The sequence below is a fragment of the Hylobates moloch genome, unplaced genomic scaffold, assembly GCF_009828535.3.
Source record: "Hylobates moloch isolate HMO894 unplaced genomic scaffold, HMol_V3 SCAFFOLD_27, whole genome shotgun sequence".
Classification (NCBI taxonomy): Eukaryota; Metazoa; Chordata; class Mammalia; order Primates; family Hylobatidae; genus Hylobates; species Hylobates moloch.
The window spans coordinates 1951371-1974132 of NW_026652302.1; the positions used below are offsets into that span (position 1 = coordinate 1951371).

Genomic DNA, 22762 nt, shown 5'->3' on the forward strand with positions numbered 1-22762 from the left:
AAGAGACAGAGTAGGTGGTGGGAGCTACCAGCAAGAAAAAAAATGAATGAGTCCCTAGGGCTAGCATCAAGCAAGGAGACAATGAACTACACATGATAAATAGCTCTGGGACTGAACAGTTAGGAAGCAGTTTCTTACACTGCAGTGTTGATTTCTGAAACAAGAAAATAACAAATGCTTTATAAGTCTATCATATTGTAATAAAAATATGTATAATTAACACTATATGGCTGAAGGCACGAATTGATAAATAAAACAAGTATACTATAGTATAGATGAATATTAATTATTGTCATGCTTTTACAATTTATACAAGTTAATTGGAAGTAGAAAGAAAAATTACACAACTACACTTCAACATTTACAAAAATCAGTTTCATAACAGTTTTCTGGATTCATATTGTTAGATTTCCATTATAGTAATTATTAATAAGAAAATTATTTCTGGGAGTATATTTAGGAGAGGATATACTGACTTCAAAACTTCACCACAAATAATTTATTGGTCCATGACGCATTTAACTTTACATCAGGAAATAGTGCATGCATACCCAAAGTAAGTTATTCAGAATAAAATTATGTTCCAAATAAACAGTGAATTTGGTCTGAAATTAAAGTTATAGAATGCCTTTTTAGGTGACGATATAACAAAGACCATCCTTTCTATTTTTAGAAACAAAATGACATATGGAATACTATGAAGAGACTTAGAAAAAAACATAAGTTATACTTACAGTCCATAGGAAGAATTGACTGCCAGGCTGGTTATTTGTTGTGGTGGTTCTCCACCCACCCAAACCAACTGAATAACTAGTTCTGTCTGATAACCTGGAGACTGTTTAAGTGGTGAGTTTTTAACCCTAAAATAAAAGAAAACATGGTATCTTTAAACCATTTTCAACTATTGGCCTATATGATTATAAATAACTTTTTATATGAAACGATACTAGATACTTAAATATATAAAAATCAGAATCCTGTTATCTAGAAGCATTTAACCTAGTTGGAGGGAGGGACTAAGTACGTAATTAACAAAAATAACTCATATGCAAACTCTACATGTAAAGTGGGGGAGGACAACAGGAGTGAAGAAAAAGAAGAGAAAATAAGAAGTGAGGAGGAAGAAGAGGGAGAAAGGAAAGAAGGCAGGGAGGGCTGGGGAGAAAGATGAAGAGAAGCGGCAGTCCAGGGATTAAGAGGAGAAAAAAAAATCAAGTTAGAAAAAAATGTAAGTCAGAAAAGCAGGTTAGAAACGGCTGGGCGCAGTGGCTCACGCCTGTAATCCCAGCACTTTGGGAAGCCGAGAAGGGCGGATCACCTGAGGTCAGGAGTTCAAGACCATCCTGGTCAACATGGTGAAACTCTGTCTCTACCAAAAATACAAAAATTAGCCTGGTGTGGTGGCATGTGTCTGTAGTCCCAACTACTCTGGAGGCTGAGGCAGGAGAATCGCTTGAACCCGGGAGGCAGAAGTTGCAGTGAGCCCAGATCGCGCCATTGCACTCCAGCCTGGGCAACAACAGCGAAACTCTGTCTCAAAAAACAAACAAACAAACAAACAAAACTTAAAAACATGAAGTAACAAAACGAAAACTGTCCAAAAACAAGTTAAAAAAATGAGTTAAAACAAATATGAGCAATTGATCTGTGTGTGTGTGTGTGCCTACTTTGACTATAAAACAAATCTATCTTGACTTTGAGGTGACAGTATTTTTGATCACAGAGACTCTTTTTTAATAATTGCTGGATAATGCTACAAAAAATGCTCTTGCAGAACACACTCAGACAGAAAACCCATGATCAAAGATTGGTAAGTGTTAAGTTTGGCCACAGTGGTAGGAGTGTGTAGTAAAAGTGAGAAGACAGCAAGACAGGCCAGGGCCAGACTTTAGAGGGTCTTCAGGTCCTGTCCACAAAGGTTTGATGTTGGTAGAAAGAACTCTCAGCAAGCTGGACTTTAAGTACTGATTCTGTTACTCGCCAGCTGTCTTTTCACCTAGAAAGTGGGACTATTACTACCTAGTCACAATGTGAGGAAATTGTGACTGCCTATGAAAACTACTTTGTAGATGGTCAAATTAGACAAAGGTAATATATTTTCATTATTAAAGAATTAAGACAGGCCAGGTGCAGTGGCTCACACCTATAATCAGAGCACTTTGGGAGGCCAAGGTGGGCAGATCATTTAAGGTCAAGAGTTCGAGACTAGCCTGGCCAACATGGCGAAACTCCGTCTCTACTAAAAATACAAAAATTACCCGGGTGTGGTGGCAAGCGCCTGTAATCCCAGCTACTCGGGAGGCTGAGGCAGGAGAATCGCCTGAACCTGGGAAGCGGAGGTTGCAGTGGGCTGAGATGGCACCACTGCACTCCAGCCTGGGCGACAGAGTGAGATCTCCGTCTCAAAAAAAAAAAAAAGAAGAAGAATTAAAAGCCAGTGAAGGTTGATAAGAAATATTTGGGGAAGATTAATTTGGTGAACATAGGTAAGACGAAGTAGAACAGGGACACCAGTTGGGAAGTTCATGTGATTCTGATGTGAAACAAGAAAAAGAGAGATTGAAACACATTAATGGAGTAAGCATAGACAAGGCTTTACATTTCAGGAAGGCAGAAACCTTGCAGCTATTAATACTTTTAACACTGGCACAAAAGAGGTACTCAATATTTACTGTATGAATTGAAGGTTGAGTAGAGGCAGGGTAGAGGAAGAAAAGAAGACACAGTGAACGTACAATCATAGAAGGAAGGGAGGGAGGGAGGGATAAAGAGGTAGTTTTAGGAGACTATGGGGTTAAGTTTGAGATGATGGTAGAGAACTACAAGTGAAACTAATCAGCAGGTAGTCAAATCTATTCCCAAACCTCATGAATAGTTAAGTCCATGCTGAACTAAACTTGTCATTAGGATTTTAGAAAGGAAGAGTTAAAGAGGGGTTTAAAAGAGTGTGAGACCTTCTGAAACAATACCTGCTATACTTGTACCAGAAAACTTCAAGTGTACTTGAAAGACATTTTTTTTTTTAAAAAATGTGAACCATTTTAGTGTGTGACTGCTTTTATTGTAAAAAACTCTACTATGACTTTAAGTTAAAAACAGTTTTGATTGTACAACTCTTTGCCTAGTAATTGCTGTAGCAAAACATATGCAAAGCCTCGTTACTTCAGCAATTCTTAAGGCTTCTGCCTTGAAATGACAGTGTGTGAAAGAACAGCAGGAAGACTACTCAATGTTGAATTTCCTGCCACCAAACTCAGAGGTAAGAACCCTTCTGAATCATTTAGTTAGTACTTCTAATGAGGAAGACCATGGCACCTCATGTTTTGATGACATACATGCTAGGAAACAGCAAAAGTTGTTCAGACTTCAGGGTAAATGTGAATCACTGAGGGCACTGCTTATACGAATTGATCTATAGTTCACTTCTGGCTGGTCAAGGTTTGCAAGGCAATGCATTCAGAACTCCACACTGGCTGATGCAAAATTTCTGAATTATTCTCAGGGAAATACCCACTAAGCAGCTACAGCTCTCCATCTCAAGCGATAGAGTAACAACTGAGGCATTTCATTTCTTCCCAGAGTCAGCCTTGACACAGGAGTAGACTGAAGGGTCTGAGTGGTCTATCTTCTCTATGAATTAGGTATAGAAGGTAAGGGTCAAGGAAGTTTCCTCTCTCCCTCTGGCATATTAAATGTTCACAACAAATTCTCAAGAGCAGAACCAGGCATTCCAGGGATAATTTTAGAAGTGCATATATGGGCACATTTAAGATTTAAGTGACCAGGACACACAGAACTCATGGATTTCTTATTTTAGTTAGTATAAGGAAACAAAAAACGTTCTTAAGTAAAAATAAAAAAGCAGCCAAACATGATGCAAAATGGTAAAGCATGAGAAACCTAAGCCAAGAAATGAAAGCAGGTAAGTTACATTTTAAAAATATGAAATGGGAAGAGGGTGTTATGCTTTATTCTAAATGGTTATGGTATCATTTTAATTTTTTTAATATATTCAAGTTAATTTGTTTACTTTTTAAGGAAAAAGTTTTATAAAGAGCTCCATAATTTGTACAAATGTATTTTAAATGTTAAAGTGACGTGTAGAGCCTCACGGTTTCAAAATGATTGCGCAAGTACCTTGCAAAAGGACAATAAAAATAATTCAAAAACATAAAATTTCATTGCTAAAAGAAACAAGTCAAACAGCTGCCTTTTCTTTTTTACCTCTTTTTTTAAGAGACAGAATCTCACTCTGTCACCCTGGCTGGAGTGCAGCTATGATCATAGCTCACTGTGACCTTGAACTCCTGGGCTCAGGCAATCCTCCCACTTCAGCCTACAGGTGATGTCGCCATGTCTGGCTAATTTTTTAAAAAGCCTTATTATAGAGATGGTGTCTTACTATGTTATCCAGACTGGTCTTGAACTCCTGGTCTCAATCAATCCCCTTCCTTGGTCTTAAACAGCTGCTTTTAAAATGTTTCTTCAAATAAACCAATTGTGTACAAAGGCATTTTATATGAAAAAAGCCTCAATATTAATTATATTTTAACATCAATTTTTGTTATACTTCTTACTTTAAGAAACTGGCCTCTAGGACTGTGGACTAAAACAATGTGAAGTTAATAAATATCTGCATTTATGTGAAGACTATTAAAGGAAAAAAATGAGGTATAAGTTGTTTGTGATTTTTAAAAAATTACTAATATATAGATTTTAGACAAAAATGTCCAAAACTTGTACTTTATGTCTTTCACTAGCTTATACAATATTCTACTAAAAGATTAGTTATCTCTCTCATGACTGTCTCCAAAAATTGGTCCTTTAGTAAGGTAATACTAGAGAATTATTATTACTAAATTAATTTTAAGATAATCACTTTAGAAAAGGAAATAGTTATCATGCAGTCCCTATGTTTACAATCTTCCCATGCGTTCTTGTTCTTGGGTTTTCTCTAAAATCCAGAAAAAGGATCAAAATAACCATAACTGTACCAATAGAGCCATTACTTTATGATATTTTTTACTATGATTTGTTTATATTTCTAATTTTAAAAATCAATACTTAAAATTTTAAGTAATGTTGTAATTTAAATGTATAACTTGATGTAACAATATATAACATTATCTATTAAAGTTAGAATTTGTATTTATGTGACCAGCCAAACCACCCCCCACCACTGCCAAAAACAAAAATCAGGCATGTGTGCACACGCGCGCGCGCGCGCACACACACACACACACACACACACACACATATAAACACACACTCAAATTAGCAGGACTGCTTCTCCACATCTGTTGTATTTTCTTGAGTGTCAGTGGAACTCCTGGGCTTCTCTCTACCCTCTAACTCTATCCCAGGAATGGTACAGTCCCTATGTAGCTGGTAAATACGGAAATAATTAATGTAGCCCTCTCATTTTCCTCTCAACCTGTGTTCATTTGGGAGCAAGTCTGCCCAGGGATGCATTTTCTTTTCTGCTGCTGCAAAGACAGTGTTCTTAATACTGCCATGACCGGGAGGATAAGGCTATCTCTGTATACAGGTCAGTCAGTACCAGGAAACCTACCTGGCTCTTGTGCTAGTTGGCATCTTTACCTTTAACAATAATTAAGGTGATATTTTTAGTCACCATCTGAAATTATTTTATTTCTTAATGTGTTAAGAATACAGATGGGGGCCAGACACAGTGGCTAACATCTGTAATCCCAGCACTTTCGGAGGCCGAGGCAGGCAGATTGCCTCCAAGTTTGAGATCAGCCTGGGTAACATGCCGAAAACCCATCTCTGTAAAAAAATACAAAATTAGCTGGGCATCGTGGTGTGCGCTTGTAGTCCCAGCTACATGGGAAGCTGAGTTGGGAGGACTGATTGAGCCCAGGAGGTCGTGGCTGCAGTGAGCTGTGATCACGCCACTGTACTCCAGCATGGGCAACAGAGCGAGACCCTGTCTCTTTAAAAAAAAAAAAAAAAAAAAAAAAGAATCCAGATAGGTAAAGAGAAGTATAATTACTGGGCTCCTTCATAGATTCTAGTAAGCAATTACAGGTGACAGGACTCTGGCTGAATCTCCTATGTGTGTCTTTAAAGTCTGAACTGCTTCAAAGTTCCATCCATTTCATAAAACATACTGACAGGGCAGTTTACCTCTATCCGACACCAAATGCTACTTCCAAAAAGAACTGTCCTTTAAAACATCAACAGTCTCAAGATAAAATGAATTTATAAAGTTTTATTATACATGAGGTTAGTTGTTATAAAGTTTTATTATACATGAGGTTAGTGTACAAAAAACCAAAATAGAAGAAAAATTATTAAAGTAACTCAAAACAATGTAATTGCCTTATGCATCACTTGTCATATGCTCAAAGGTCTAAAGGACAGCTGTCATATTTTACTATTCATGTAGTGTTTTACTATCAGTGGTAATTTTAATACTGCAATTTTGGACTTACTTTTGTTAACAGATAAATAATATCAAATGGAATAATTCCAGGCTAATCAAATTATAGGAGAAGAGTGGTTTGGGTAAGAGACTTAAAATTATTTATTTACATTACACAGTAATGTAAAAACTCAATGAAAAATAAAAGAGTTTTAATGACTGTTTTTAAAAAACAACTCCCCCATTTTTTTTAGCTCTTGTTAACGGGTGGTCTACTATAACAATATACTGCTTATTAAAAATAATGTTACAAACATTTCTAAAGATCATATTTTGGTCTGTTATCCTGTGAAGGCAAGTAGTACTCAAAGCAAGTCTAGAACATCCTGACAGAAATTAAGGATGGTCACAAAAGTTCTGAGGTGGTGTTAAAAAGACACAAATACTAACTTAAAAGAAGCTCCCTCTAGAAAACGTGACAAAATCACGTTAAGTTGATTAAATACAGTAAGTTAAAACAAATTGCCTACAAAAAATACCTAGGGTTCCACAGTGATATTCAAAAGGAAAAAAAATCAAATCACAGTCACTAGTTATTTCAGGATTCAGAAAAAACTGTTAAGATGTTATTGTGTGTATATCCCAGGATTGGCAAAGTGTATCCATACACAAAAGACAACAATTAATGCCAACAACAAAAAGGACTCTCCTCACATATATCATTAATGGATTGGCTAATGAGACTCTCTGTCTACTGGGACTAACCATCAGCTTAAAAGGAATTCCTATATTAAGTGACATTCTATTAAATAATTACAGAAGATTAATAGTGTGCCGTGACATTCCATCACAAGTATGAAAAGTCCTCCCAAACAAGAAAGATGGCCATACCATAATCTCAGGTCCATGAACAATAAAGAAAATTCATAATTGCAGAACTAAGTCAGTATTACCTTTAAAATGGATTTGGGTACTGTTGCACTCTGCATTTTGGTTTGCTGGTTTTAACGGCTGCTGCTGGTTGCTGCCTTAATTATTATCTTTGTTTTTTCAGTCAGTAAAAAAACTGGAAAAAAAGGCCTTTCTAAGAACAGAGGACAAAGACTCACCTATCAGGCCGGCCTTTAACTTTAACCTAGAAAGCCAAGGTAAGAGGTCTTGTCACTCTGGTCCAAACAGTACTGCTTCTCCTATCAGTACTGTTTCCTCTGACCTATCTTGTCATGAGAAAGCAGTGCATTGATGGTGTTTTTTCTTCAGGTAGGAAAAGAATTTAATGTTTTATACTGCTGGATCTCTGGCCACATGCCTAAGAACACTTGGAGGCATAAGAAATTATGAAGTACAAATTAAATAAATTATTCTAATTCTGTTGAAGATAATGTATATTTATATGGAATTGTTATTTTGTTAAAATGTCACTTCAGTAGTTGAAAACACTGTTTCGGAAATATAGAAATATGTTACAAAAAATGCCCCAAAGACAAATTGTACTACGTATGTCAAAAAATAAAATTTAACAAAGGGCTTGGGAAAAAAACATTAAAATCAGAAACAAGGGCATTAACGGAACATTTACAATTTTAAGTATAAAGTAGTATTGAAGAAGTAATAAAGGGGAAAAGTGTAGAATTCTGTATTCCCAAGTCTCGTTCTAGTTAAACATGTGCTAGAACTACAGTTATAAGTGTGTATATTTTAGTACAGGTATGAGAGAGAGAGAGAGGAGAGAAAGAAAAACTTGATACCTTTCTGAGAAATGTAGCTGCTTAACCTCAATGGGTATATACTGTTTGGATCAGAGGTTCTCATCCTTGGCACTATTGATGTTTTGAGCTGGGTAATTCTTTGTTGTGTGCACTGCCTTGTCCATTGTAGAATACTTAACATCATCCCTGGCCTCTACCCACTAAGTGTCAATAGCATCTCCCTTCCTCATGTTGTGTCTACTAAAAACATCTCCAAATGTCCCCTAGGGAACAAAATCACATGCAAATGAGAGCCATTGGCTTAGAATACATAACCTTCAATTTCTGTAAACATATAATTTTCTAAAACTCTGTATGTTTAAAATGATTGTAATATAAAAAAATCTATCCATTTTATCTTTGGTGTGAGTGCATTATTCATTACACAGACATTCTTCCCAGCAATTATTTATCTACCAGTAGAAGAGACTCAAGCAGATTAAAGTAAAATAGTGCAAAGCCTGGTCCTTTTAATAAATGCAAATTATTTCTCTTACTTACCACCCTCTCTACCTTGAACCTAGTACACTCTGGCTTTTGCCCTCTACCAATCTACTGAATCTCTGAGTGCTACCAGAACCACCTTTCCGTCATTATCCTAGTTGAATTCTTTGTAAATATACTACTAATCACATAGTCTTCATGTAATTTTTCAATGATTTTAACTCCTTACTCATTGTTTTATTTCTCTGCCTCTATCATTTAAACCACTCAATAATAAAAATTGGACAGAAAAAATAAAACTTTATCCAATTTATCCCTGTATAAAAGCAAGATATATTTAAATTTAGGATGCAACAATAAAAGGTTTTAAATAAAGATATGGTGGTGCTAGTGAAGATTCAGAAAAAGAAAATGATTAGAAAATAACTGAGTCTTAAAGACTTAAAAAAACAGAATTTTCAGAGTCATAGAAAGCAGTCGGAACATAAATCCAAACTACACATAAATCAAGACTAAAAACACTGACAGATTTAGAAGACTGAGTGATATATACAGGTTAGATCCTTGCTGCTTTACGAGAATGTTTGGAGATTAAACTTTAATATTTTAAGGATAATATCATGAAATGCAATCATATTCCTCCTGATGTCATAGAAAAATGAGTTGGACTAACCATAGCAAAACACAGGAAGAACCATTCTTATGCCATTTTGCTGTATCAAAAGAAAACGTTACCATAGCTCTACTAATGCTTACAATTTATATAAATTAAAGGATAATATCCAAAACTCCTCTGTAGTTTTCTATAACTTACTTTAAACAAGGTACATTATCACGAAGCCCATCAGATGAACTGCTACTGGTAGATGGATGAGACTGAGGAGGGATGGGCTGAGGGTTGGACCCTCCCACAGGTGTTGGCAAAGGTGGTGGCTGCTCACCCTCTGGAGTTTCCACATCATTTATCTCATATAATAATCGAACTTCAAGCATCTGTTGTAAAAGTAAGGTAGTTTACTTACTCCTAATAATTATTGCTCATTTTATCACAATGTATACACACATACACACACACTCTACATAAACTTCAGTGGCAAGAAGATTTTTAAAGGTAAAAATTTAGCAAGATTTCAAAAAGTAAGGATTTAGCAAGAAAGAAAATGTTCTTAACTCAGGGAGTACACACACAAATGTGCATTATGATTTCAGAATGTATAGTACTCGTGTTAATATCAAATTAGAGTATACTCATATTCATATTAGCTTTCCTTAAAGGAAACATATCCTATACTTAAGGATTTAAATAAACAGTGAAAATATATGCAAAAAATGCTGTTTTTTACAAAAGAGAGATAATAATGTAAATACTAAGGTGTTTTCAAAAGTTCTGCACAAAACTGACTGCAAAAAGTCTTCCAAATCATCCACAAATTTAAAAATGTGGATGAAAATAACTTGACCATGAAAATAACTAAGACGTTATTACCGGAATGACTTCTGTGATTACTTCCTGCTTGCTGAATCTATAAATAATGACATGAGCTGAAACTCCAGCTATGCACAGCATTCTACTTTCTGGACACCAGGAGATGATCTGAATGGCATATGGATCTTCATCTACAATGTCTGTGTTTGGCCTGTCATCTTTATTTCTTGACTTTTCAAATACTTTAGATGTCTTTAGCTTATATAATACTTGTAGAGTTACTGGAAAAAAGATAATATATGTCAGATACTTTAATACAAAACGATCAAACATAAGGTAACATTTAATCACTCATACTATGTATAGAAAATGGTCCATATTTAACTACATCATATTTTCATTTCTCAATTTACATTAGTCTATTAAACATTTAGATAATATATTCTTTGTTCTCATTGACCAAACAAGAGTGTGCTCATTGTATTCATGAAGAAAAATCTATTATCACAATGGATTTTAGGTAACCTTAAAAAAATGAGTAATAAAAACATTTTGGAAAAATAATGTGTAAATACATGAAAATAATAAACACAGTTTGCTTCCTAAAATGATTTTCTATGTATCTTCTCTAGAAAAGATACAGTGCCACTTTAATTAAACATTCCTACATGAGGAAACACAACATATCCTGAGTTAACTGGATTCCAATTGAATGCTTGCCATGTTGTGTTTTGCAAACATTAATCATAAAAGGCATTATTTCCTTTTGTGCTACTATGTAACCATCAGATTTATTTCACAAAGACAACATGAACGTTAGTGATACAAATTTAGAGTCAGACATTAAAATTATTCCAGAAATTTCTGTTGATTTGGAACACATTCCCACTTCCCCTAACTCTGACTTAGGAAGAGAAGGTTTGAAGAAATTTTGACAAAAAATTGAATACTTGTGTTGCCAATTATTCTTGATTTACTAATATTAAAACTATATTAAAAATTCTAAACTCATGTATTTAATAAATCAAGCATTAAATTTATAACCTCTACATTTCAAATTAAATATTGGTTATGCAATTATTATAAAACAGGATGTATAAAAGCAGTGATTGTGTAACATATAACAAATAATGAATATTAAAAATACTTACTTGCAGAAGCATCCCAGAACTTAACTGACCCATCAGCATGCCTAAGAAAAGCAATGTTAAGAATGTGATGAATAAAATTACAGTTCTTCCTTCTTTAAATGGGTACTGCTATTAAAAAGTCACCAAAATGAGTAAAAAGTTAAAAAAAATCAGGGTAAACTGGCAGGTTCTTAAGAATAACATTTCTTATTATATTACGACATCAAGGAAAGCTCTACCCGCCCAATAAGTTAAAATTCATGTAGTCTCAATCAATTATATTTAGCTATTATAGATTTACTTGGTGAAGACGTACTTTTACTTACCTCCGTTGATGGGCCATTCCTATAAAAAAAGATCACTGTATAAAGCAACTTGCAAGCATACTACATACCTCCGTGTGTGTGTGTGTGTGTGTGTGTGTGTGTGTGTGTGTGTGTGTGTGTGTATAAATAATCCAGTGAAAAACATATTTTGCTTGCAAAAATAATTTTTAATCTATTTTCTACAGAAAGGTATCAATGTTATCAAATACTCCAAGGTGATAAATATAGAATAAATAAGAAATAAAACATTAAATACTGAAGCTCATGTTCAATACCTTTTTGCTGTAACCTTGACGTTTCTGTCTAGCTCCAACAGAATAAAGTGCAGGAATAAGGTCCACAGGACAATCAGCAAAATATTCACAACATGTAACAGGGGACTCATGTATACTCAAAGGGTAGGGATTTTCAAATATAGGATATCTTTAACAACAGAAAAAGAAAAGTATTTATTAATTTAATGAATTATACCATATGATTAATACAAAAATACAAACTTTAAAAAATGTACATTCTATCACAGAGATTAAATTGATTTAATTTTTGTAAATACATTTAAAAATGGAAGTCTTTTATAATGAAAATTGCTCAATTAGAATAGTAAACAGGCTCTAGTTGCAACTACATACCATATGCCATACACTACACTAAGTGCTTTAAATATAAACATCTCATTTACTTCTTGCACCAAACTTACGATGTAGGCATTTTACTGAAGAACAAAGGCTTACAGAGAATAATGTGTCGAAAGCATGCCTGCTAGCAAATGGTGGAATAACACATACCTCATCCTTACGTCAGCAGAGCTAACAAATGTTCAATTCTTTTTCTCTCCATAAACACGATACCTAGTCCAATATTTAATTCAGAATATTTTCTTGTTTTGGTAATAATCCATAATAAAATTCTACATTAAATGTTTTCTAGATATGAAGTTATTTTATTAAATAAAGCAAAAAATGCTTTTAAAAATCATGAAATTAAAGTAGAATCCTATCTAAATATAAAATATTTCTTTTCTCATTTTAAAGTCCTTAGAATGAGAATAGTCTGGAACACCAGAAACTGGCTAAAAAATTTAAAAAGTGCAAAGTGGCTAATTTGCAAAAATTAGATCAGTCTACTACTGACAATTTTTTAAAACAGAAGAGAGAAATTTCCAAATAGTCCCTTATAGACTGCAAAATGAACCCAATTATCACCACTCCCACCTCCAGGACCAAACACAAACAACATGCATTCATAAAATGACAAAACAGCAAGCAACTTTCTTCTCTTTATAACACACATTATTTCCTTAGCTCAGTGATTCTATTATTACCAAACATTTAACTGATACTATTGCTAAGTAAAATGCCTAGTCACAGGTTACTTGCATAGTGTTTTCTTTGACTTAAATGTATCTCAGTACAGACCACATGTGAAAAGTCTCAATTATTTGAAAAACTTGCCTAAGGGAAAAAAATAAAAGAAAATCATATTAAGTTATTCTAGGACTATTATACAGAAATAATATTTTCAAATTATCTTGTTATTTTGAAAAGACTCCTCACAACTGATTAGTAAAAGTAGCAGGTACTAAAGTAAATTTAGAATTGCCTAAACATCAGGTAAATGATACTGTTCATTTACTTCAGGGTCACCCAACCTCAGTACTATTCACATTTTGGACCAGATAACGTTTTACTGTGGGGAACTGTCCTGTGCACTGTGGATGTTTTGCAGCATCTCTGTCTTCTACCCACTAGATGCCAGTAGCAACACCCTCAAACACACTGAAAAGGTTTCCACAGAGATCACCATATATTCTCTGGGAGGGAGAAGGGTGGGGCTGGGGGCGGGGAATGCAAAAATCACCCTTGATTGAGAAACACTGAAAACACTGAATGAGTAAACTCAATTAAAAACCATACTTAATGATTCTTCTCCCATGATAAATAATACAACGTGCTTCCATTAAAATAATTTCTAAGTAAACATTATCATCTATGGTCCAAAAAGAAGAATATGGCAACTACCATGAAAAGTTACAAAGAAGCTATGGTGTGAAGTTACAGATCAGATATAATACACCTGGTAAACAGAGGATAGGAAAAGCCTGAAAAAGATAAGAAGCTTGACTTTGAAAGTTATATAGATTTTTAATGGCAGTGAAACAACTAGAATGTTTCGGGTATTGGGAATTACATAGGAGAAGACGTGGAAATGTGATGTCTGTTGAACACACAGTTCTGTTTTCCTAAGGAATAGACACTAGTGAGAAGACAGAGATCAGGTTGGAAAGAAACCCTGAATTCCTACTGTTTGGAGTAGCAGGTGTTTTTAAATCAAAAAACAATACTGAACCATGGTTTAAAGAGGATAGTACAAGATTGGAGCTGTGTGTAAAATGAATCTGGCAAACGCACGTATAAACGTTGCAACTGAGAGTGAGTAGAGGTAGAAAGACTAAAATAGCTTATTTTGGAGGTAAATACTGATGGGATTAATTTTTGACGTGCTGATTTTGTGTGGCCCCAGGATATCTAAGTGTCAGGTTGAATCACGTGAAATTTCAGAACTACAACAAATTTTTACCTAAAAATGAAAATTTTATGAGATTCAACATAATAGAGAAATTTGAGTAAGTAGATATGTGAGTCTGGAGCTTTCAAAAGAGGTCAAGGTTATGGATATAAATGTAGTTTTCAAAGAAACGAAATAGCTAATGCTATGGTAAAAGGCGTCTTTTTTCAACCACATACTGATAGAATCACTCACCAAATTTTATTTCTTACCCATTTTGTGCAAGGTCTATAAGTACTAAATCCTTTTCTAGAAGAACAACCACAGCATATGGTTCTTGAAAATCTGGAAATGGACAATGCACGAATTATAGTTTCAAAAATGCAAGTGGACAGCAAATTAGATAAATGTTTCTTGCTTGATTTTATTTAGTTTCATTCTCTTATTTAACATTCTGATCCTATGATACTTCATGCATGTTATTTAAGGCTAGTAAGTTTTATGAGACAATCTATTTACTGACCATTTCAAAATAATTTTGCTTTTGTAAAAATGAGTAAGACAGAAATTTCTATGGCAATGCAAATTTCAAAGCTGCACATGGACAACAAAACTAAAATTTAAACCTGAATACACATAAGAACAATTATCATTATTTAATCTCACAGGAACCCAAAAGAGTTCTACTATAATACTATAATATCTTTCTTGGATGTTTCATATGTGCCTGCCAACAACTGTAAAATACATTCCATCTTTACACCTCAATGAATTTCAACTGAAGTAAAAAAAGGTCCAGATTTAAATTCTTCTTGAATTATATACGCTAGCTCTGATGGTTAATTGTATGTGTCATTTGTCTATAATATGGTGCCCCCAGCTGTTTGGTCAAATACCAGTCCAGACACTGCTATGAAAATGCCTGCCAACAACTGTAAAATATATATAAATATATAGAGAGAGAGAGAGAGGAAGGAGAAGAGAGAGATGTGATTAGCATTTAAATCAGTAGATTCTGAGTCTACTGAGTCAAGACGATTACCCTCTGAACGAATGGGCCTCATCCAGTCAGTTTAAGGTCTTAAAAGCACAAACTGAGGTTTCCTGAAAAAAAGGCAATTGTGCCTCAAGATTGCAACATAGAAATCATGTCTGAAATTTCAATCTATAGACTTCAGAGTCAAGACTGCAACATGAATGCTTTCCTGAATTTCCAGCCTGCTAGCCTGCTCTACAGGTTTCAGACTGGCCAGCCCCCACAATAGTGTGAGCGAATTTCTCAAAATCAATCAATCAATCAATCAATCAATCAATCAATCAATCTCCTTCTCTCCTTTGAGTGTCTGCTTCTATGGAGAATCCTTACTAATACATATCTCTCTTAACAGAATTTTAAAATGTTTCTTAATATGAATAGTGTTTTTTTATTCTTCAAAACAGATTAAGTTTATTAAACCACTTCTGAAATAAAATTTGTAGATTATGAATGCAGCAGCTCTTCTCCAGAAGAATTAGCACAATAGGATAAGTAGTTTTATCTAAACAACCTAGGTCTTTCTTTTTTTTTTTTTTTTTACTATCAGCTCTCTATAGAGAATGAGCTTTAAAGTTGCAAAGCTTACCATTTGGGTATGGTGTTTCACATAGCGTTAGAAAATCAACAATTGAATAGTCCATTTCTAGCACAGCAGTGCTTTTCCCATGCATCACAGTTAAGCAAGGTCTTCTTCCTACAGTATCATATGACAAACCTCCTGATAAAATAATAAAAGGCTCCCTGGAAATAAAATACGTATTATTAATGGCATAGTAAAGATAATTTTCTTGCTACATCGTAATTTGTTAATTTAGTGAAATAACAAAACCTTAAATTCTAACATTTTTACACATCATATAATTGAATTGTCTCATGTGGAATTTTTAATTGGATTAGGTAAGACCCAAGTGAATTACTGAAAATTAACCTACAATAAAAATAAACATTGACTACATTTAACTTTTATACCTCCCTAAAACTTTATCTCCTAAATAAAATTTTCATAAAATTCTCTCTGGGTTTCTGCTGATTAAAGTCTCTAAAATGTATTGCTTTGACTTCCAATCTTAACCAGGCCTTCTCAATAGAAGTTCCCACACAGAATCTTAATGCCTTGAGGCATCCATTGCAGGTAATGGATTAAATTCTCAAGAACGAATCAAGAATTGTACTCAATACAAATCACTTTTGAGAGAACTGTAAAGTGACTCAAATCATTTCCTATATGCCTTAATTTCTTCTAGAACCTTGGCTGATGCGTTCTCAAACCATAGCTCCCATACACACATTTATCAGTTGCCAGCCTGATAATTCTAATTAGCCCTATACCTCTGTTATAACTAATTTTCCCATTCTCCCTATTCGTCATTATTAAACCTAAATTATCTAGACTCATTTTCAAAAACTATTAATATATGCTTATTTTTTCATATATTATGGTCTGAGTATATTTCCACGCATTTGACTTGTCTTTCCATTTATTGGTGGTGAAGTTATTTATGGCACATTACACAGATGAATTAAATTTTCTGTATATTATTTTCTTAAGTATCTCCATTTATGATTTCTTAGTTTTTAAATGCTTAATCTAAGGCCAGTGTATCTATCTTCCTCCTCGCCCATTATTCATGATGTTACTTTCTTCTTTTCCATCTCTAGAATTTTTAGTCTTCACATCTATAAGCCATATGTAATAATATCTAATGGTTAAAAGTGCTAGTTCTGGAACTAAACCAACTGCATTTAAATCTTAGCTCTGGCTTAATTTCTGTATGATCTTCGGCACGTTGCTTACCCTCTCTGTTCCTAAGCTTCTAAATGTATAAAATGGATATGTAGTGATAAGTATCTAATCTCAGATAATTCTTAAATTGGACAGTGCCTGGCTCAGCACATCCTTAGTAAAAGTTACCTATTTTTAATTATTATATCATCAAATTGTCATTATCATCCATTGTGAAAATTTCCCTTCATGGTTTGTGGGCAAAACACCCATTGAAACCACTAAATTATATTTATTTTTATCTAAAACAAGAGTAAATCAACTTCACTAAAATTTAATTAGACAGACGGGTAATCATATGGGTATGTAGTTTGTAAGTAAATATAAATATCAATGCAATATATGTATGTGCTTGTGTACATAATACTTTTATAAAACTACATCCTTATGTATCCTTCCTTGCTTTATTTTTTCCATAGCAATTATCACTACACAAATTTATTTATTTTGCTTTTTGCTTACTGTTTTTCTCATTAAAATGTATGCTTCATGAGGGCAGTGGTTTTGTGTGTTTTGTTCATTGCTGCATCCACAACAGTGCCTGGAACAGTACTTGCCATATAGTGGGTAGTAATTAAATATTATTTCAAAGGAATGAATGAGTAGAAATGTGTGTTGCACTACTCATTTGCTACCTTTTGTTTATTTTTTAGCATTAATTGATTTGGGTAATGTTTCTCTAGCTAAATTGCAGTTAGGGAGCTTAAAATGTTATCCTAAATAGAACCATATCCACACATTCAGTGTTTCAACCTCTCAGCATACTGTGATTATTATGACCATGCTCAGGAAAGTATATTTAATTTTCTTCCACTTTTTATCACATATAACGAATAAACAGAATACATCTCCACTCTTCTATACCTTGAGATGCAACATACAACTGAATTAAAATAATCCAAGGAAAGGGATGAAGGGACCAGTGGGGAACTAATACTTGTTAAATTTTTAGAATGGAAGACTTGAGCCAGGTATTCTATATGTAATATTTCAAGAACGGCTGGTAAGTATGCTTTTAAATATAACCTATTTTTCTAAACTGTGTTATTAATGCCAGAACAATGAAGAGAGATTATAGCTGTACATTACAGAATAAAATGTCCACAAAGCACCCAGGGAGATCAAACCGGGTAGGTGACCAGTTTACACCATCTTGACACTATGGTAGCTAGGTAGGTTTATCCTCGGAAGCCAAGTAAGTTTTTCTTCGTGGCTTTGTAAGCTGCCTGTACTTATTTTTTAAACTTATATTTACAAAAGAGAAACAGTTTGAATGAAATGCCAACTGACCTGTCACCAAGGTAATTTTCTTTTTCATAATAATAAACATTTGCCAAATCTATTTTACTTGTGCTATTTTATGTGGTGTCTCTTTAAAATTGTCTGTCTGATTGCCAGGCAAGAACCATCCAACCCGTGAACCTTCACAGGTTATATGTTTTTTCATTATAATGCCTCAAACTTGAAGAGTATATATTAACAATTATCTTAAAAAAAGAAATTAGTCATAAATGCAATGATAAAATAAAGTTCAATATTTTAGCACTTCACAGCAAAAATTATGAAAATTCAAAGTTTTTGTAAACATTTGGAATTGTATTAAAAGTTCTAGGGATCTAAACTATTTCTAGGTAACATGAATTACAAAGGTGAAGAATATTAATTTTCTTTTAAAATAAAAAGGTAAGTCTTTTGATGTTATAAGAAGGTCTAGAGATAATAGTTTTTACTTGATTAAGTAGAATTTTAGTAGAATCCCTTTTAATGACATTGGGTGTTAACCAAGACCCTTCTCATTTTGGAAGACAGCCAGGTTAGAAAGACGTCAGTTTGGAAGCCTTCTACTTTGATTAGATTTTTTTAAGAAACTAGACACTTGATGGAGTAAACATGCTTTCTGCCAAGATTACCTTCCCAGGCCTGCCTTAACAATAAGTTCAGCTGAAGCTGTTTCCATATGATGCCTTCTTCACTTAAAAGTGCCACTTCTATCCAAAAAGCCATTTGTATAACTAATTTGTTAAACTCAGCTCCATAATACTACATATTCATTCACTGAAGTATTTTTAGGACCTGTGTTCCAGGGAATAAAGCCGTGCTCCTACGTCTAGTCTAGGCAGACAACACACTGTGATAGGTATTAATATTATGAAGATGAATACAAGGCTTAGTGGTAGGCTGACTGTGAGGGCAGGGCCACAGGAGCGATGGTGAGACAGCATGATGAGGACAGACCCCAGAAGGGATGGCAGTTGGGCTGGGACCTAAATGAAAAGGAGCCAGCCATTCAAAGAACTGGGTTTGTGGAAGAAGGAGGTCTACTCTAGTCAGCAGGAATAGCCACCGCAAAGACCAGAGGTCAGAAACGAGATGGCTGTACCTGAGGAACTAACAGGCCAGTGGGGCTGCAGGCCAGTGAGTAAGCCAGGACATGATAATGGGTGAAAGGACTCCAAATCATGCAGACACATCCTGTTTACTCCATTAGGATCTCTAGAATGTGTCTCCTCCTTTTCATCTCCACAATTACTTTTGTATGATAGCATTCACTTGAGTTGTTCATTGACAGATGTACTTTTCCTCGTTTTCTGTTTAGTCAGTTCCTGTTCCTCCTTCAAAACTCATTCCAATCATCATCTCCTTAGAGAAACCTTTCCCAGCCCAGCCACCCTGACAGAGTTGGGGGCCCCCTCCATGTTCCTAGCTACCTTCTGCATACCTCTACTCAGCATTACCACACTTCACTGTCATTGTTTATCTGCTTTGCATGTTTTAGCTTTGCATCCCCAAAACCACAGCTAGGTACCCCAAGGTGCTTGTCAAAGAAATATTTAAAATACCACTAACCCTACAGCTGAGCTGATCACTGCCTCACCAGACTTAATGGACTGGAAATGCTGGAGCATAGGGCCCAGCATTTCACATGCTTCCCACACATGGCCAGATTTGGGGAACATACCTACAGCAGGGTGAAATTTAATTGCTGTGCCATTTTAATAATTGTTCTGCATAATTAGTACCTATATTATTCAATATCTCCATGTATTTAAAAAATTGGGATTTAAGCTCTAGTCAATCTCATATGACATTGTCTACATTACTAATTGTCTGCATTACTGATTTTACCAAACCCTCAACAATTTTTTTTCAAATGGAAATGTACAATTCCATTTTAGAGGGAACACTTAATAACTATATATTTGGTAAGCAGAATTATACCTTAGCTCTTGAGAGCTACCTGGTAACTAATACCTAAACTTTACCACTCTATTCCTAATGCTTAGCAGAAAGTCCAGAGACATATGTATTTACTAAATGAATAAATAATTATTGATTTTACAAGACCCTATATCAAATTCCTAAAATTCTTAACTCAAATTTCAAATATAAACTATTAATACCTAATTTGAAAAGTCTAATAGAAATTCACACTCTCCTATTCGGTATTAAATTATTTTTCACACAAAATAAAAAAGTTTAGATTTATTTTGCAGATTATATGTCAATTAAAATAGGTTCATATGCATAAATTGTTAGAGTAAAAACCAAACTTGTGAAGGACACTCAAAAAATATTAATAATTTTTTTCTACTAAGTTTTTTAATCTATCAAATCAAAATGAAATGATCCAAAACAACATTTTCAAAAATCTCTCTAATAGAAGGGCTGAGAGGAAAAAAGAAATAAAATTGAAAATATCAGAAGATGAATTTGAAGTACTTGTCTAAATACATGTTGTCTTGAACATTGCTTTCCAAACTGTGGTCAAGAAGTATTTAAATTTTTTTTAAAATTTGTTGAAAAGCTATGCTTTTGTAAAACAAACAAACACAAACTGTGAATGTGCATGTAAATGCTGCAACAATGTCAAGTGGCATTCAAGTGTCTACATTCAGTCTTGATTTCTGTACTTATGTTGTCTCAGATCATTTAGCACACGGGAACTCTTTACAGCCATAATTTGAGCAACACTAGCCTAGCACAAAAGTTGAGACTTCTAATACTATTACTTGACTTACTCTATCACTGTGGGTTTGTGGGGGGAATGTGAGGATGCTATTGAGGATCTCAATCCAAGCCTCATACCCCCTCACACTCTGGATGTAATCTGAAACCACATAACTCTAGCTAGATACGATGGGGATACAGGCATTGGGTAAATTCCAATTTCTCCCATTCCAAATGGGAGAAATTGGCCAAAATTAAGGGCTACAGGCCCCATGCAAATCCAAAATCCAAAAGGGCCATCACTAAACCTTAAATTTCCAAAATGATCTCCTTTGACTTCATCTGTCACATCCAGGTCACTCTGATGGAAGAAGTGGGTTCCCATGGTCTTGACAGCTCTGCCCCTGTGGCTTTGCAAGGTACAGACCCCAGTACAGACACCTCCTGGTTGCTTTCATGGGTTGGCGTTGAGTGTCTGCAGCTTGTCCAAATGCACGGTGCAAGCTGTCAGTGGATCTACCATTCTGGGGTCTGGAGGATGGTGGCCCTCTTCTCACAGCTCTACTAGGCAGTGTTCCACTGGGGGCTCTGTGTGGAGGCACCGACTCCACATTTCCCGTCCACACTGCCCTAGTGGAGGTTCTCCACAAGGCTTTCACCATGCAGCAAACTTCTGCCTGGACATCCAGGGATTTCCAAACATGCTCTGAAATCTAGGTGGAGGTTCCCAAATCTCAATTCTTGACCTTTGAGTATTTGCAGACCCAACACCACATATCAGCTGCCAAGGCTTGGGGCTTGCACCCTCTGAAGCAATGGCCTGAGCTCTATGTTGACCCCTTTTAGCCATGGCTGGGACATAGGGCACCAGGTCCAGAGACTGCACAAAGCAGCAAGACCCAGGATCTGGCCCTTGAAAACATTTTTTCTCCTAGGCCTCTGGGCCTGTGATGGAAGGGACTGCTGTGAAGGTTTCTGACATGGCCTGGAGGCATTTACCCTATTGTCTTGTTGATTAACATTCAGCTTCTCATTACTTATGCAAATTTCTACAGCAGGCTTGAATTTCTTCCCAGAAAATGGGTTTTTCTCCCCTAGCGCATCATCAGGCTGCAAAGTTTCCAAACTTTTATGCTCTGCTTCCTCTTGAACATTTTGCCACTTAGAAATTTCTTCCACCAGATACCCCAAATAATCTCTCTCAAGTTCAAAGTTCCACAGATCTCTAGGACAGAGGCAAAAAGCCACCAGTCTCTTTGCTAAAGCACAGTAAGACTCACCATAGATCTAGTTTCCAACAAGTCCCTCAGCTCCATCTGAGACCACCTCAGCCTGGACTTCATTGTCCGTATCACTATCAGCATTTTGGTCAAACCCATTCAACAAGTCTCTAGGAAGTTCGAAACTTTCCCGTATCTTTCGGTCTTCTGAGTCCTTCAAGTCTCTAGGAAGTTGCAAACTTGCCTACATCTTTCTGTCTTTTTCCGAACCCTCCAAACTGTTCCAACTTCTGCGTGTTACCCAGTTCCATAGTCACTTCCACATTTTTGGATATCTTTTCAGCAGCACACCACTCCTGGTGCCAATTTACTGTATTAGTTAGTTCTCATGCTGCTAATAAAGACATATCTGAGACTGAGTAATTCACAAAGAAAAGAGGTTTAATTGACTCACAGTTCAGCATGGCTGGGGAGGCCTCAGGGAACTTACCATCATGGTGGAAGGTGCAGCAAATATGTCCTTCTTTGCATGACAGAGAGCCGAGCAAAGGGGGGAAGCCTCTTATAAAACTATCAGATCTCATGAGAACTTACTCTCTATCAAGAGAATAGCATGAGGGATCCACCCTCATGATTCAATTACCTCCCACCAAATCCCTCCCACTTCACATGGGGATTAAGGGAACTACAACTCAAGATGAGATGTGGGTGAGGACACAGTCAAACCATATCAGTATTGACAAAATAAAACAAAAATCATCCTATACCGATCAGATTATTTATGACATTGGTATATTTTATACTCACT

The 22762-nt window shown here is 35.2% G+C and overlaps 1 protein-coding gene across 1 annotated transcript in view; it reads right to left on the minus strand.

The window, feature by feature from the left end:
* LOC116463085 (syntaxin-binding protein 5-like) overlaps positions 1-22762 on the minus strand; it is a 184223-nt gene that overhangs the window by 58621 nt on the left and 102840 nt on the right. Inside the window, exons 10-17 of the mRNA XM_032146044.2 lie at positions 15590-15744; positions 14240-14312; positions 11738-11885; positions 11459-11481; positions 11158-11249; positions 10067-10287; positions 9395-9573; positions 735-860 (exon numbers count right to left, since the gene is read on the minus strand). Of these exons, the coding sequence (XP_032001935.1) occupies positions 735-860; positions 9395-9573; positions 10067-10287; positions 11158-11249; positions 11459-11481; positions 11738-11885; positions 14240-14312; positions 15590-15744 (1017 nt within the window). The remainder of the gene's footprint in view (positions 1-734; positions 861-9394; positions 9574-10066; positions 10288-11157; positions 11250-11458; positions 11482-11737; positions 11886-14239; positions 14313-15589; positions 15745-22762) is intronic.